Genomic DNA, 18,314 nt, shown 5'->3' on the forward strand with positions numbered 1-18,314 from the left:
TGGTAGTTATCGTAAAGATAATAATCGAGCTAAGATTAAGTAGCTCTCTGGGGGGGTGAGTGAAACAAAGTATAGATATTTCTGTGTTCGCTTTTGAGTATCGCTCGCTCGCTGCTGCTTTGCGAGCTCTTTCGGCCATCGGTTAATGCAAACAGACGTAACGTCAATTTCATAATTAAATTAAATCACTTGCATAATAAAAAAGACGTTTACAAAAATTTTAATTTAATTGAGTTTAATTAACTCGCCAGGGAGATGACAGCCAACAAACGTAGAGAAAGTGAAAGAGCGCCAAAGGGCGCGGGTGGCAGTAAGGGGGTAGGTAGGTGGGTAGTCCAAAGGGTGGTGGTGTGGTGGGTGGTGCTCTGCAGCATCAGGTAGAGACAGACGGGGTTGCTTGGGGATGCAAACAAACCGCAATGCGCTCTCAGCTGATGGACAGACAGACAGACGGATGGATGGATGGACACGCGAAACTGGAAACTGTCAAGCTAGCAACAAAGCGAAAAAGAGATGTGGGTTACTCTCTCTCTCTCTCACGCACCAATCAAGCATCCAATGCCGTCGCCTTCAACTCTTTGCTGAAGCTCAGCTCCAGCTCCAGCTCAGCTTGAGTTTCTGTTTCTGTTGCCGCCTTCAAGGAAGGCAATGGGCAAAAAGAAGCGACTGCATCAAATATTCATTGGGGACTCGCATACAGCTAAAGAATCAAAAAGCCAAAGAGAAGTTGGCAAAAAGAAACAGCAACAACATCGAGAAAAAAACCCACAATCCAGAATGTTGCTTCAGCTTGCTTAACTGTTTAAATAGACCACAGAACAGGCCGAAATGGACCAGCAGCAGCAACACAAAGTCTGAATGCATTTTTTATCACGAATGCAACGAAATTACCGCATAAAAATACAGCTGTCCTTTAGAGCTAACGGTTTCAAGAGCTATACAAATGTTGATAAAGTTTACTACCAACGGACGAACTCGTTCATAAAGCTTGAAAGCTCTAAGACAACTTTTTAAGCCAACATAAAAGTTAATGCCAGGAAAGAAGCTTCAACAAGCTTCAAACATAAATACAAAAGCTCAAGTTGAAAAGCTTTAAAATAAGCTTGTGTCCTTGCTGCAGCTTTTTATCAAGTTTTCGGACATGTTGTAAAGTTTTAGAGCTAACGGCTCACAACCCGTGAAATCCATTCTACCAAGTGATTAACTTTTTGATCAAGTTTGATAAGGAAATAAACTTTTTGACCACGTTAAAAAAAGCACAAAAGCTTGTAAACCCTTCGTTGCTTAAGCTTTCGTAAAGTTTTCGTACAAACTGTAAAATCCTAGACAAAACATTTCTACCAAGGGATTAACTTGTAGAAAAAGTTTACTAAGAAAAGCCAGAGTAAACTTGTTGGTCAAGCAAAAGCTATCGAGCGCTTCGTTGATTAAGCTTTCTTAAAGTTTTTCGTCAAACTGTAAACTTTTAGAGCTAACAGCTCATAAAGCTGTGAAATCCTAGACAAATGTTTAGCATCAAGGGATTAACTTTTTGATAAAGTTTGTTAAGGAAAACTCAAATCAACTTCTTGCTTTAGCTTCCTTCAAATTTTCGTACAAACTGTAAACTTGAAAGTCTTGGCTAACTGTCAAAAGCTCTGCTTACATTTAAAGTTGAAGTGGTGTAAAACAAAATAAAATGGAATTTGTTGGACTCACCTTTGCCATCCAATGCCAGAACCTCCGATGTGATCAACAAGTCACCATCCTTTGAGAACACCAACGTTGGCGTCGGCGTGGACGTTGCCGACGTTGTTGTGGTTATCGTTGACGTTGTGTCCATCGACATCATCGAGGAGCCGACCAACACCACCGATGAGCCAGAGCCCGCCGAGGAGTGAGCGAGTTGACCAAATTTGCTGCCAATCGCCAGGATTGGATTCGATGACGATTCCTTGGCGCTGTTCAATTTGTTTCCGCTGCTGTTGTTGCTACTGTTGTTGTTGTTATTGTTGTTGTTGTTGCTGGCATTGATTGCTGCATTGTTGGATTCGCTGCCGCCACCCGGCGTCTGTTCAAAGCGTTTCTTCTTGGGATCACTGCAAAGTAAAATAAAGTTGATTACCATCTCTCTTTCTAACATATTTATTTGGTTTCTCATTCAGCTTTACGTACCTTGCATCCGAGTGCAGCTCGTTGCCGGCGCCAAGTCCTTCGACCTGGGCCGCTTTCAGTTTCTGGCCCAGATAGTTGCTGGCCGTGGTGGCCGTTGTCAGGGTTGCCACACCACTGACAGGTTCCGTTGTGGGTGGCGACGATGACGACGACGCACTCGGTACCGCAAAGCCAGCTCCTGTGGCAGCTGTTGCAGCTCCGCCAGCAGTTGCACCTCCAGCTCCGGTGGCTGCTGCTGCGGTTGCTGCTTTCACGATTTTATCACCAGCCAACGCTGCATTGGCATCATCAATGCTGGCTGAGGGCGTGGGCGCCTTCACGTTGCTCATCACAACGCTCTGATAGCCGGGCTTGAAGCCATTCAGCGCCACGCTAACAGCGGGCGTCGATGTGGACGACGCAGCAGCGCTGGTTGCTGTTGCTCCTCCCGTTGCTGAGGAGGCGGCAACAGTTGCTGTTGAAAGAAGAAAGTGTCCAGATTAATTTCAGTTCCAATCACTTCAATATATGGGTGATTTCTCTCATAAACTAACAAATAAGTAAAAGATACTCTTTATCAAAAATATTCCGCAAAAATCCTAAACTATACTAAAGGTATCATTGATATATCGATATTGCACTACATTAAATATATACCATACAGTACAAAATATACCAGATTGCCAACCAAAGCAACTAAGACTTGTAATAAGTAAGTAATATAAAATAAATTCTACAAGTTATAACTGATCGTAATCAATCTAGATCTAGCTTTAACATGACGCTTTCTATTCGATTTTTCGATTTGTGGAGGCGGAAGTGGGCGTGTCAAAAACTTTAAACAAACTTAAACTGCGTGCAAACATAACAAGTCCTAACGAAAAAGAATGCTAGCTCTATCTCCTATAGCCTCTGAGATACAGTATTTAATACAGACGGACGGACAGACGGACATGGACTAATAATACATATTCTTTATAGGGTTGGAGATGCCATCTTCTGCCTTTTGAGATGCATTCCCTGCAGGCACAAAGTTATAATAAACTTTTACCCTATGGGCAGCGGTTATAAAAATGTTTTGGTATATGTCTTTTACACTTTGAATAGTATATCATTATCATAATATTACTATTATTATTATATTCATATACATAAACAGTATATCATCATCACAATTAGTAGTATTTATCATAAATACAATATTCCTCAACTTACCATTGTAGCTATCGGCATTGACGGCCGTTGCTTTGCACTTGGCCAGCGGATCATCCGTTTCCACGTGCGCCTCGCCAACCACCTTGCCACCAGCTGCAGCAGCTGCTGCTGCTGCCTCGCCAGTGGCATCTTGTGACTTGGACGCTTTGGACGCTCCACTCGCTGCAGCCGCAGCCGCTGCTGTCGTTGTGGTTGTTGTTGCTGCTGCTGTCGCTGTGCTGACTGTGGAGGTGGCTGCTGCTGCTGCTGTTGCGTCTGTTGTTGTTGTGGTTGCTGCTGTGCCTGTTGCTGTTGCTGCCTCGTCAGTGGCTTTGGTTTTGGCTTCGCTGCTGCCCGTTGAGATCTCATTAGCGGTTGCTGTTGTTGATGCTGCTGCTGCTGCTGCTCCAGTTGCTCCTGTTGCTGTTGCACTCTTATCCACTGTTGCCGCTTTGCTCGTTTTATCAGCAACACTTGCTGCCGTTACTGTTGCCGTTGTGGTTGCTGCCGCCGTTGTGGTTGCTCCGGTGGCAGTAACCGTGGCTGCTGCTGCAGTTGTGGCTGCCGCTTCGGCTGCTGCAGCAGCAGCTGCCACCGCTGCCATGGCAGCAGCCACACTCTTAGCCTTCTCATTGCCAGCAGCCACTTCGGCCGCCTTGCTAACAGCACTCGCCTTCTCAGCAGCGCATTCAGCCGCCTTGGCAGCATCGGCTGCTGCCTTCTCAGCAGCACGTTCGCGTTCACGCTCGGCGACGGCACCGGTGCGATTGCCGGACTTCTGTTGCTGTTCACGCTGCAGGCGGGTGGTGACGCCCGTTGTGAGGGAGTCGATGATGCATTGGGGCTGAGCGGCCTGGGCCTTGGCCGGATTGCGGCTGCTGCGCGTGCGTTGTCGCGATTTGCGCAACAGCTGCTTGTAGTTCTCGGTCTTTTTGCTGAGGTAGTAATAGCGAACGCAGTCCTGCGGCGATTTGCGGTCGAGGCTGGCCGCAATCGCACCGAAATTCTTCGGATGCTGCAGATATTTCTCCTTGAACGTCTCCTTCTCACCGGCCGTCCACAGATTGAGCGCTTTGCGCTCCTCATGCACCGCCACCATATTCTCGATCCGTCCGTTCTCATTGTGATAGGCGCAACGCCGTTGCCGGGCATCGTGCATCAGCGGCGGTATCACGGCATACGAACGCATCTTCTTATCCTCGAGCGCCTGCTCCTGCAGTCCGTCCATGATCTCCTCGAGATCCGCCTCCGATTTGATGCGCGATCCCACGCGATTGAAGCGCTCCTTATCCTCGCGCTGTTTCCGCAACTCCGTGAACACCTTCTCGAAGAACTCACGGTTCTTGGCCTCGCGTGCCTTTCGCTTCGCGCTGCCCTCGGCGCGTTCACAACGACGCTGCCAATCGGCCTGATCCTTGGTGTACTTCTCGACCAGGCCCTGATTGTGCTCCCAGCGTTCGGCCTTCAGTTTGCGTATGTGCAACAGCAACGGATTGCGGACCAGCGTCTGATGGCGTTTAATCAGATGCGTCAGCGCCTCCACATCGAGCGGTTGATTGTAAACGGGCAGCCAAGGGCGCGCACGTTCGGCGCCACCGGCTCGACTGACCTCGGAATGTTGTGCGGCGGCCGTTTTGCGGTTCACCTCGTAGATGCTTTGCGCCAGCATTTGTGTGCGCCACGCCAGCTCCATAATCTCAGTGCCACTCTCGGCGGCCGCCTGTTCGGCTGCCGCTTTCTGTTGCTTGGCCACCGCCGCTGTGGCAGCTGCCTCGTCCATCAAAGACTTTTCCATTTTGCGCAACGCTTCCATTGCTGTCTCTGCGCTCTTGATCTCATTGTCCACCTTTTGTATCTGCATCAGCAGCTCCTCTTTGGCGCTGCTGTTGTTGTTGCTGCTGCTAAGGTTGCTGCTGCTGCTGTTGTTGTTATTATTGTTGCTGCTGCTGCTGTTGCTGCGACCTCGATCATCGGCATTGTCGCTGGGCAGCGTGGGCGAAATGGCCTCCACCTAAAGTCAGAAGATAGCGTTAGCAAACAGTTGAGAACTTTAAGGAGCATTCAACTTACCTGTGGATGGTATGCCTCGGAGCTGGCTGCTGTTGCCATTGAGCCGACAATGTTGCTGCTGTTCATTGGCGCCGTGGAGACAGAGACTGAGCTGATCAGTTGCTGCTGCTGCTGCTGCTGTTGGCTGCCAATGGCAGTTGTTGCCGTTGTTGGCGGTGCCACCAAAGCGCGTGGCGCATGCGCCTGTGACGTGTGTTGCTGCTGCTGTTGTTGTTGCTGTTGCTGCTGTTGCGGTGTCAACGTCTCCACCTTGAGCTGCATTGACTGCATGGCAGCTGCTGCAGCGGCAGCGGCGGAAATATGCAGCACAGCATCGTGTCCGCTCTGTCGGCTATTCAACAGTTGAGCAGGCGACGAACGTTGCTGTTGCTGCTGCTGTTGTTGCTGCTGCTGCTGCTGTTGGTGCGGCGATTGCTGATGTGGTGGCAGGTGATTTAGGATGCTGGCATTCGCCTCGCTCAGGCGCTGCTTCTTATACGGCTGCCCAACGCTGCCAGGCGGCTCTTGTTGCGATGCCTGATGTTGCTGCTGCTGCTGTTGCTGTTGTTGCTGCTGTATGCGTACAGCGTTGGTCAGGTATTCGGTGGTGTACTGCGGCAAGATGATGCGCTGTCCTCCAACAACGATGCTGCCACCGGGAGCTGCATTGCCAGCTTGTTGTTGCTGCTGCTGCTGCTGTTGTTGCTGACTTGCCGTTGCATTGCTGCTGCTCTGCGGTCCACCTGGCTGCGGCTGCTGTTGCTGCTGTTGTTGCTGTTGCTGTTGCTGCTGGTGGATGGCATTCTGGAATATGGCATCGAGGACAAGGCCAGCTTGTGAGCTAGTCGGCGGTGCCATGCCGCCGGCCACTTGGACAACCCCGCCTCCACCTCCGCTGCCCGTTGGACCCCCCGGTGGTCCACCCGACTTGCCACCAGCTGTGGCTGTGGCCGTGCCAACCGTTGGGGCACGCGCCGTACGCTGAAATTCGGGTACGGATGCCTGCAACTGCGGCGGTATTCGGATGTAGGGATCCCGATAGTTGGGCGCCGGTGCCATCGCAATGCTGTACGATGTCTGCTGTATGAAGCGTTGCGGTGCATCGCCAAACTTGGCATAGCTATTCGCAGCCGCTGCTGCCGCCGCACTTCCCTGTCCCGGACGTGGCGGCGACAATGGACTAGCTGCCGATCGCGACGATTGCTGCTGCTGCTGCTGTTGCTGCTGCTGTTGTTGCTGCTGCTGTTGCTGTTGCTGCGGCGGCGGATGTTGCGGATGATGGTGGTGGTGATGCATTTGTTGCTGTTGCTGCTGCTGTTGTTGTTGCTGCTGCTGTTGCTGCTGCTGCTGCTGATGCGGTTGCAGGTGTCCGAGGCTCTTGGCATACTGCTGCGTCTGCTGCTCGAGTGTCCTGTACGACCAGCGGGGGCGAAAGAACAACAGATTATTAGATTTGGTTGTAAACAAGACAAGACAACAAGAACTGCAAATAAGAAACTCTCAAGTTCCACAACTATTGATTCAACTAGGAGCTACTTACAACCCAGCAATATCTTTAAGGCAACTCTTAAATTCTACAACACATTCTTGAATTTCCTAAGCCATTTCCCATTTCCTTATAATTCGCAGCGACTTTTCCATCTTCGCATAGTTAGCCCCAATCGATAAGTTCACATTCCCAATAGAACGGAATAAATAACATGCGAAAAAGCTAAATATTGAGCGAGTTCCGTAAATTTTAGTGTGACCGTTTTTGTAGTCACTTTTATGTGCCTAAATTTGGCACGGAAATGGTAAGAACCGAAAATTTACTCAAACATTTGCCTATTAAATAAATGCAATTAATAAAAAGAGCAGATGAAATCACATTCATTGCATAATACAAAAAAGAGATTAAATTACATTTATTGCCTATTAAATAAATGCAATTATTAAAAAAAAACAACAAATGAAATCACATTCATTGCCTATTTCTATGACGAAAATATCCCAAGCACATATTATTAAAACTTGATTTGATTTTAAATTTCATATACAGCTTTGCGACTCCATAATATTTATTAATTATTATTAATATAGCATCTGGGAACAGCTCTTAATTCGCAGCAACTTTAACATCGCCTCATAGTTACCATTAATCGATAAGCTATCGCCTAAATAGTTTCTATAAACTGTCGGTGAAAGCTTTTCTAATTAAAAATTTTGAACAGCGCTTAATTTGCAGCGACTTTAACGTCGCCTCATAGTTACCATTAATCGATAAGTTTACGTTTATGGCCTAAATAGTTGCACAATCTATCGATAGATAATGAAACTATCGGTGAGAGCTTTTTAACTTATTTCTCAACACTGCCTAATTAAAAAACTTTGAAAAAAAAAGAAACAACCATTTTTAGAAGCTATCTCTTTTAGCCTCCCTTCAATTCCTATAAACTTCTAGATGAAAATTACTTTAGTATTCAACGCTAATTGACAAATCAATCTCTTACAAAAATGGACATCTAAGGGCATATTCCAATATATTTGTCTGCATATTAAATACAAAGGAATTTATAAGAAAGATAAGAAAGATAAAGGATTTCCTTATCTGGGATTATAAACGATCTTATATGGATGTTTAAACGGATGAAGTTTTTTTTAGAAGATTTTACCATTACAATTTTCAATTTTATATTATTTTTTCTCTTTAATTTTCAAATCATATCGAAAATAAACCCTACGCAACTTATGATTCCCTTGTTAATCGTATATTTCAATCCGATAAATGAAGAACAAGCTACCGACATATCGATAACTCCTTAATATAGCAAGCGAAGCAAAATCTTTTTAGAACATGAATCTGATTTCAAATGTCTTTCATAGGTTCAACTGCACAGCTATGTTTACTATATCATATCTAGAACGTTATGAATACACCTAGATATAATAGTCATATGTTGATTAGTGCTCAATCTTATTAAGCAGCTTTCAAGTGACGCGATTATACATCTAACAGTAGCTCAATATGACGACGATGATGATGGTGTCTAAAATAATGACGATGCTGATGATGTCTAAAGTGGCTAAACATGCTTGACCCCGTTGTGATGATGATATGATCGCTTTGCTGCTCATTTCAGTAATCTGCGCTAATCCGATGTGCTGATCATTGCATTGCATTGCATTGCAGCGACCAATTTACATACATACATTGATGCAAAGTTTAACGGGCTTGAATTAGTGACGCGCCTTAACATTTTCTTATTGAGGACACAAACCCGGGCCAGTCAGCCGGTCAGTCACAACATGTTGCATTTGTGCATGTGCAGGCGGCGGTGTGGAAGCGCGTAAGATGTGCGAGCGAGCGAGCAAGCATGGAAGCAGGCACATGGTGACGACGATAATGAGCGAGAGCGCACTAGGCATGCTGTACTGCTCGTTTTCATGAACGCACGACTGCGTGAATGTGAGAGAAAACACAATTCAGCCATTCAGCATGGCGGCGGTTCGAAGCAAGCAAACACATGTTTGCAACGAGCGCCAACATCAAACATAATCGCATCGAACAGCTGGCAAACATGTTGCGGCAGCATGTTGTGCGTTGTCGTTCAAACGTGTTGGGCAGCGAAACAAACGATGAACGTTTGAACGTTGACGTCGACGTTGGCCGCAAGCAATTTTGCTATTTGTGTTGCCCCATGCCGCAGCAACATCAACAGCAACAGCAACGCAACCCAACCCAGCCAACCACCCCCCCAGCAACCGCCAGCCAGCCAGCCAACGGACGACAACGACGCTCATTATTTAAATTTTTAAAACGGCGACGACGACGACGCTGTCTCTGTCGCTGCAACGACGCGTTTGACGTTGAGTTTCTGATGTGATTAACGTGCGACGCGTTTGACCTGCGGCCGCTGCAGCGACCGCGAGACAACGACGACGTCACACTGACACCAACACAAGCTAACATATAATATAAACACAATCTCACGCACACACACATACATTTACACCCGGGCAGGCAGGCAGGTTGAATGAGAGTAGATAGCAGCTGGCTTGGCTGCTGGGGCGGGGCGGGGCGGTTGCGGTGCAAGATGGACGTGAGTGAGAGAGTGAGGTATGAGAAACAGACACCCGCACATACATACATACATACTCAGGCAAACAACACTCACGACAGCTCGCTTATTAATTCATTAAATATTAATGGCACACACAAACACACATTCACACAGATACAAAACACATGCACGTAGCGACGGCATGCAAAACGCACAATGCGACGTTGCCAAACTTCACAGTTGCTATTTTTAAAGAATGAAACATGCGTCGCTACACGCCGCACCTCGTTTTTTTTTTTGTTCTTTTTTTGTGTTGCCTCTTTAAAGCTGTTCCTCACTTGCTTCCCCTTGTGCTCGCTGCTGATCGATACAGCTTTAAAATCAGACATTGGGCTGCCATGTCTCTCATCAATCATATCGACCTACAGCAATACATAACACTGTGCTCCTTCTCTTCATCTCTTTTTGTCTCTTGCTCTTTACCAACACCACTGTTCTCTTCTTCTCCTGTTTGCAATTTATGCGAGTTCCTTTTTTTCAGTTTTTGTTTTGTACATAAGTTCGCTTAGATGTCTTACCTGCAAAGATAAAAAAGAAGAACAAGCAAAAATCACATTAAAATTAACGCCAAGTTTTAGGTTATGTCTGCATCACAAATGTATTCGAGGTAATAAATTAGGGGTATTCACTGCGGCAGTTTGCTCGACAATTTGTTTGACTTTAGTTGATTTTTGTTGATTTATAACTTTGCTGTAGTTTTGGACTTGAGTCAGTTTCGTTATTTACTTTATATATTGTCCTCGAGATAAAAGCGTCACTCAAAGCTCAGAGAAAAGTTTTTGTATTCGTTTTCTTGTTTGACAATTTTCTGCAGATATTAAATAAGGCAAATTTAACTATATTGTTGACTTACTACGTAAAATATGTGTATTATATACACTTTACTGTACTCTACTTTTATCTATTGATTTTGTGTGTGTGTGTGTGTGTGTACTAAATCCCATATTTTTCCATTTCATAATCTTCAACTGTAATAAAATTCCCTAACTTTAATGTCAATAGTAAATTGAATAATTGAATAATAATCCCTTTCTCCTGGACATATTATTCGTCTCTCTCTCTCTTCCTCGCTTTGTGTGTACATATAATGCCCAACATAATCTGCTTTCTTACTATCTTTCCTCATTACTGTTTTGCTCTTTTGCTGTCGCTGCCTTTTCATCAGTTCGCTGCAAATCGCAGCTTTAATGTCAACAGAACAAGTCAGCAGGAGCAAAGCTTTGCTGCTAATAAGCTCGCTTGCTCTTTCATTTTCTCTCTTTCTCTCGCTTTTCGTCTTGCCTCAGTGTTGTCCAAATAAAATAAAGACATCTTAACATGGAACAAATATGACAAACGCTGAATTTAAAAAAATTCCAATATAGTAACATCATTTCAATTGATATTAAAACAAAAATTAAACAAAAGTTAAATAAATAGAAAAAAGCCATAACTCGCACTTTTTGCATAGTTGCCAAATTTCGGCCGCAATCGATGGCTAACAAAAGGCCAGATTTGGCGGAAAAACAAAGGAGTTGGCAGCACTGCTCTCTGGCCCTACCTTTAAAATAGCAACAACAACAAAGACAACGACACGAAGCAGAGAGAACAGAGCAATAACAATACAAATAATTAAAACTTACAGCATGAATAACTTGTATTTTTTGTTTTGTTGATCAAAAGTTTCGACTGCGCCGACAGCGCTGTAACTGCGTCAGCAAAAGCAGCGACTGCGGCTGAGCCAGGCCACATGTACCGTTATGTATACGTACACGTACAGTGTGTGTGTGTGTGTAACTTTTTCCTGGCAGCATCTTTGCAGCCTCCCTGCACAACCCCCTACAAACAGTCTCCACTCTCCCTACGTACGCCCATTAGACAGCCACGCCTTGTGCGCCACATTGCAAGTGTGTGTGTGCATGTGAATTTGTATATATGTATGTGTGCGTTTGGCATATATAAAATAAAAGACGCCAGAACGACGCTGCAAAGACTAACAAAGAGCAGCTGGAAGAGGAAGCCAAAGGGCAACACAGCAGCAAAAGCAAAGAGGAAGAAACGAATGATTAGAAGAATGGGGAGCGAAGAGAGGACAGACAGTATACAGTATGTATGTAGATAGAAGTAGACGACAAGAAGAAGTGGACGGATGTTGTGTTGGTAAAAGTAGAAGTTAAACTATTAGTGGAAGTTGCTTTGGAGTAGATGGAATATATGTAGGTATGTAAATGCTAGAAATAGTAGAACGCCAATTTTAGTACATGGAAAAAGTTGTAAAAGTAGAAGTACAGGAATGCGAAAAAGTAGCTAAAGTGTAGTCAATGTAAAAGTTGGAGTTGTCTAACTTAAGTTGCTGTTTATGTTGTAGACATTAACGGAGTATAAATATGAGAGCTAAAAGTAAATTGAGGTAAAAATTTAACCTCTAAAATTACTAGTTGTAATACTAGTTGGAGAAGAGCGAAAAGAGGTAATACAAAGAACAGGAGAAAAACTAAGTTCCTTGTCTTCGATTCCTGATTTTATTATTTCTTTGCAGAATTTCTAGTTGAAATAGCGGAGTTAAAAAAGAAAATATATCAGAGGTAGAAGATATCATATTTGTTGGAAAATAACAAAAAGAGGAAATAAGTTCCTTGTCTTCGATTCCTGTCTCTTTTATTCCTTGCACAATTTCTAGTTGAAATATCAGTAATAGAGGAGTTAACAGGAAAATATATCAGAGGCAAAAGAAATAACATTAAAGTAACCTGTCTTATGTTCCCATCTTTTTTCTTTTCTTTTCTTCTTCTTTATTTTTTCACTTGTCTTTAGCTTGTTCTGTTCTCTGTCTCCATTCTCTGCACCTTGCCTTGTTTTCCTTGTCCTTGTCCTATCCCATTCTGTGGCAAAATGCCGCTACAACAACGTGCTGCAGCAAGAAGAAGAAGAAGTGTGGCAGCCACTTTGTGCGCAACGTGCGGAGGAAAGCAACAACAAAGACAGCAAGCAAGGAAAAAAAAAGTGGAGAAAAAAGAAAAACAGACACCCAACCGAAACAACCTCCCACACATGGGCACTCGAGTTGCGCCATTTTCTCCGCCTCCGTCTCCTTCCCCTTCCCCTCCTCCTCGCTTCTCCATCTAGTGGTTGCCGAGGCAAACGGCGTCTGCTCTTTGGCTCGAGGCATGTGGCAAGTGCAAAAATTTATCGATTTTTGTTTTTGCAGAGTTTGCAACGTTAGCTAGCATGTGGAGCCGGAGAGCCAGAGGCACCGAGGTGTGGCGTGGGGAGGGGAGGGGTGAGTGGAGTGGGCATACTCTCACTCTGTGTGCTTGTTATGAATGCCTCCAGCAGCAACAACAACAACAACAAAAGCGAACAAGGACAACAACAAGCAGAACTCGTGTTGTGCTCCGTTGGGGTCTCTATCGTCAGAGTGTGGGTTTGGGGCACGTGGCAAATGGTTAGATGCTGCCACTGCCACTGCTGCTGCTGCTGCTGCTGCATTTGTATGCCGCAACGTCGCCGCCATGGCTGATTATTATCCTGCCTTGCCTTGCCTCGCCTTGCTGCATTCGTTGGCTGCCTTTTAGGCGCACAACTTTCAACATGCCACACGAAGCGCTGAGAAAGGGAGAGAGAGAGAGGCGGACAGGAAGCAGAACAGCAAACGGCGACGCGTACAACTTTAAAAAACAAACTTTCATCCTGCGTCGTCTGAGTGTGTGTGTGTGTGTGTATGTGTGTGTGTGTGTGTGTATGTGTGTGTGTGTGTCCTTCGTCCTGTGCCATTAAATTTTGCCAATGCCCGGGTGGAAATTTAATTTGCGGTTTAGACTTGCCACGGAGCTTAACAAACTTGCCAAAGATAGAGACATCAAGCGAACACGGGCAGGCAGCTTAGCATACTACAACTGAAGGAGAGCGAGTGAGAGAGGAGAGTGAGAGCGAGTGAGGAGAAGAATGTGGGAGGAGGACAAATGTGCGTAAGTTGGGTCAGCTGCACGTTCAGGCGACTGTGAAATTGCCAAAAAAAAAAACGAGGCTGCATTTGTTTAGTAAACTCTTTAAGACAAGTTGTAAGTTTAAAAACTTGGCATAATTACATTTCGCTCGCGAAACGTGTAGAAAGAGACACACAGACAGAGAGAGAGAGAGAGAGAGAGAAAGAGACTGTGGATTGTCCTCAACATTCGCTTAAGAACTTTTGAACTTTTAGACTGTTTCAAATTAAAGCTAAATATAATGAGTGTACTAAGAATATCTATTCGGACGTTGTTTCCAATACTGTTAAAGCTTCAACGAATAATCATATGTATTACGACACTATACAACACTGAAAATATTTAGTTTAAATGTTCTGACGCAGTTTGCAACACTGCTAAAGCTTCGCTTTGAGTAATTATATATTATGGCATTGAACAACAATGAAGCTAGGCAAAAATATCGTTTACAAGCTCTGACGCAGTTTGCAACACTGCTAAAAAGTTATACTTTAACGATTTACTTTATATATTACGACATTGTACAATACTGAAATGAAATAGGCAAATTTTTAATTAACGTTAAATATGATGATTGTACAAAAAATATTCTGGCGCAGTTTGCAACACTGTAGAAACCTCACTTTGAGGAATTATGATATATTACGATATTTTACAGCACTAAAATAAGGAGAAATATAGTTCGGACACAGTTTGCAACACTATTATAGCTATATATATTACGGAATTATATAGTGTGACATTGTGCAACACTGAAACTATGGAAAAACATAGTTTTAAGTGTTCCGAAGCAGTCTGCAGCACTCTTAGAACTACACTTTGAGGTATTAATAAATATTATGACACTGTAAAGTATAGTTGAAAAGTTTACACAACTGTTAAAGCTACACTTTGAGATATAACTGTATATTAAGACATTGTACAACACTGTAACTAGTCGAAAATACAATAATATACAAAGATTGCATAATACTATCGATACGAAATCTTCTCGACAACACATCGTGTATTTACTAATTTGAATCTTGTCATGAATGAACATGCAAAGCTTTAATATGACTGCAATGCTAGACAATGCTTTTGTTGATAGCAAACTATCGATTTCTTCTGACGTCTCTCTGTGACTCCAAAAGCACTTAACAATGGGAACAATTCATTTTCTATGGAAACTGATCTATTGTATACCATTCGGAAAAACTTTACAGGCTTCTCTTCTCGAGAATAAACGAAAGGGAGAGAGATTGAGTAATAACAACAACAACAAAAACAAAAAAAAAAAAACAGAATAAAACAAGTAAGAAAGTTACAGTAGAGTGTGCTCGACTGTGAGATACCCGCTACCCATTTTTAATAAAAGCAAAATATTGCGGTATTATTTTCAAAATATACCGAAAATACTTAAAAAAATACCAAATGGTATGTTTGGTATATCGATATAGTACCGCATTCAAAATATACCATAGACGGCTCAATATACCAGATTGTCAGCCAAAGCAACTAAGACCCCTAGTAAGTAGTCGTTTTTGCCCATACAAAAGTATTTCTTTAATAACTTCGACAATTTTTATCTGATCGCAACCAAATTTTCAGGAATCATAACTACTATAATAATTATAGTATATACCAAAATTCTCTAGCTTTAAAATTACGCCTGTTATTCGATTTTTTTGATTTGCGGGGGCGAAAGTGGGCGTGGCCAAAATTTGAAATAAACTTGATCTGCGTGCAAACATAACAAATGCTGTCGAAAAAAAATTATAGCTCTATCTCTTATAGTCTCTGAGATCTAGGTGTTCATACGGACAGACAGACAGACGGACATGGCTAGATCGTCTCGGCTGTTGGCGCTGATCAAGAATATATATACTTTATAGGGTCGGAGATGCCTCCTTCTACCTGTTACATACATTTCCTGCCGGCATAAAGTTATAATACCCTTCTACCCTATGGGTAGCGGGTATAAAAAAACAGAACAGAATAATAAAAGAAACCCACCGAGAGGTAGACAAAGCGCACACGTGTAAATTGCATCAATTGTATTGAACCTTTTGCAAGGAATGAAATATAATAGAGAGCATTTCATCAATAGACTGACTCTGAGCTGCAAACGGATTATCTAGCTTTTGTTCAGCTTCCCTTCCTTTTAGCAATTACTTTGCTAAAGTATGCATAGAGCAAGATATGGAACTTTTCTTCATACAAAAGAGAGAGAGAGAGAGAGACACCTTTAATAAGTAACACGCTTTGTTTTGTTTCAAATATTTTCAATTGTCTGTCTTGCTATCAGCTTCATTTTGCACTGCGCACATTTGCATTTTTTTTTTTCTATACATTTCTTTGGACATGCTACAACAGCTCTAACTGTTAATTAACTACACACACACACACGCACACACATACACAATTCGCTCATTGATTCATCGCTCGTTTCACCTGTCACAACACACAGCAAACTGTGAGTCATCATCATCATCATCATCATCGCGTTCAGATATTATTATTACAATTATTATAATGACGATAATGGCTTCGTTCAACTCATCTATCTACTCTATCTATATATGCATGTATTCCTATCTCTTTCTCTGTACAGGTGTATTCACTATGCTTCCCCCCTTCCTTGGCGCCACCCACATCAACTCTGGGGGCCCATTTATAATCGTCGTCGTCGTTGTTGTTGCTGCTGTTGTTGGCGGGAATGTTGAGAATTTCCGTGTTTAATTACATTTTGTAGCGTTCAGCTCAGCTGAGTGTGTGTGTGTGTGTGTATTTCTAAATTTGGCAACACTGTTGTTGGCCAAGTCCCCAGTGCAGTCTCTTGGCCAACACTTTGTATTGTAAATTGCACTCCACACTGTTTCCTTTAAAAACAAAAACAGCATTTTCACTTCCTCCTTTCATTTTTTATTACTCCCAAGTCTCTAAGGTGTCTTCGCCACTTTGTCAGAACTATACAAAATATGTAGTAGTAACGGTTCATTTGAAGTCCTCAGAATTCGAAGGCATATTTCATTGTTTTAGTCAAAAGTTCAGCTTAAATCTCTTAAATATGCGCAACATTAATACTTTAGGAAGTTTCTTGCAACTTTCGTAAACTATACGGAAACAAATAAGATAACAGATACCTGTTATACATATTGAATAAAGGCAAAACAGTGCGATATTATGCTACAAACTACTAAAATATATATTCCTAAACATACTACATTGTCAGTAATTTATATCAACTGAAATATACCAAAAGCTTTAAATGGTATATTGATAAAGTGTACAATCTATATCCGGGTTGAAACATATCGAAAGATTTGTTTGGTATGTTGATAGTTTTCAAAATATACCAGATTAAAATATACCGAAATCGTTAAATGGTATAATATTGATAATGTTCAAAATATACCAGATTAAAATATACCGAAAGCGTTAAATGGTATATTGATAGTGTTCAAAATATACCAGATTGGCAACCAAGCAAAATACAAACTGCCCTTTTGTTAGATATAACAGTTTTCGGAGTATTGATGATGCCTCCTTTTGCTTGTTACATACATTTGCCGTATACACAAAGTTATAATACCCTTCTACCATATGAGTAACGGGTATTTAAATGTACAAGAATTCAGAGCACAAAAACAATTACTCAAGATTCAAAAGGTTTCTTGTAACTTTTATCAACTGCACATACCAAATAGTAAAGGTATTCCTTATAATTAATAATGTTCAAATATATCAGTATTATAATTTCGGGTCTCATAAGTTATTCCTTGGTAAAGTGAGGAAACATTTACTTTTAAGATCTTGATCTTTCGCACTCTAAAAGCAATTACAAATGTTTTAAAAGAAATTATCCGAAACCTTTAAAAAGCTTTAAAGTACTATTATATTGTGTAGCATATTTACTAATCGATAATAATTTAAGGTCTTTAAAGCACTTCACTAGCTCTGGCAAAAAGTATTGCATTACTCAATTTATGATGACCATAATTTATAATTAATATATCATAATTGATAGTTGATATTCTTGGAAATGAGCTTCCCCATTAATTATTTTATTATTTTTTTTTTGTCTGCTGTTTCAAGTTGCGCATTTTTGCCAGTCTTCAATTATTTTTGCATGTTTCATCATATTATCGCTATTTCTTCCTCTTCTTCCTTTTCGTTTTTTTTTTCATTTTTGATTTTTTCTTTTGCTTCTTCTTTCAATGTGCTTTTTTTTGCAATCCGGCAGCTGTTTTTACAGCTGTTTCAACGGCAGTCAGCAGTTTGTCGATTGTTGTTGCGGGTTTCGAGTATTTATATTCGCACAGTTTGCTCAAAAGTACAAAGTGAAATAACTAGCGGCTATGTTCGACTAAGCGATACCCTGTAGCGTTGAGTTTAGAGCGTAAAACTTGAAAAGTTCGTAATGAAGTTCAATATACTTGTTTGTATTTTTCGTTTACAGGGTATGCTCAAAATTGCTCCAATTACTTTGGCATCAGCATAAAGCGAAACATCAGAGCGAAAGAGAGAGAGAGAGAGAGAAAAGATGGAGCTGAACTTGGTCAGCAAACTGATTTAAGATGGTTATGCATGGACTGTTGGCAACCCTATACATACATATGTATCCACATATAGGGAAGGCTAGGCTGATGAATCTGAAAAGTCAACCGCATGCAAATTTTCACATAACTCTGCGAAATCACCAGGGGATCGTCGTCGTTGTTGGATGAAAAAGGAGGGTGGCGGGGGAAAGAGAGACAACATTCTGTACATTGAACTTTTGAGAACAACTGCAGGCTACTTTTCTGTGCTGTGATCTCGTTTTTTTTCGCGTGCTCTCTCTCTCTCCCTCTCGCTTGCTCCTTCTCGTCTATCTCCGTCTCTGTGTGTTGTC

General features: G+C 42.4%; 1 protein-coding gene across 1 annotated transcript in view; it reads right to left on the reverse strand.

The window, feature by feature from the left end:
• LOC132796247 (uncharacterized) overlaps positions 1-18,314 on the reverse strand; it is a 69,212-nt gene that overhangs the window by 23,225 nt on the left and 27,673 nt on the right. The window contains exons 3-6 of the mRNA XM_060807338.1: positions 5,398-6,787; positions 3,349-5,338; positions 2,155-2,608; positions 1,699-2,078 (exon numbers count right to left, since the gene is read on the reverse strand). Coding sequence (XP_060663321.1) covers positions 1,699-2,078; positions 2,155-2,608; positions 3,349-5,338; positions 5,398-6,787 — 4,214 coding nt within the window. The remainder of the gene's footprint in view (positions 1-1,698; positions 2,079-2,154; positions 2,609-3,348; positions 5,339-5,397; positions 6,788-18,314) is intronic.

This window comes from Drosophila nasuta, chromosome X (genome assembly GCF_023558535.2).
Source record: "Drosophila nasuta strain 15112-1781.00 chromosome X, ASM2355853v1, whole genome shotgun sequence".
Lineage (NCBI taxonomy): Eukaryota > Metazoa > Arthropoda > Insecta > Diptera > Drosophilidae > Drosophila > Drosophila nasuta.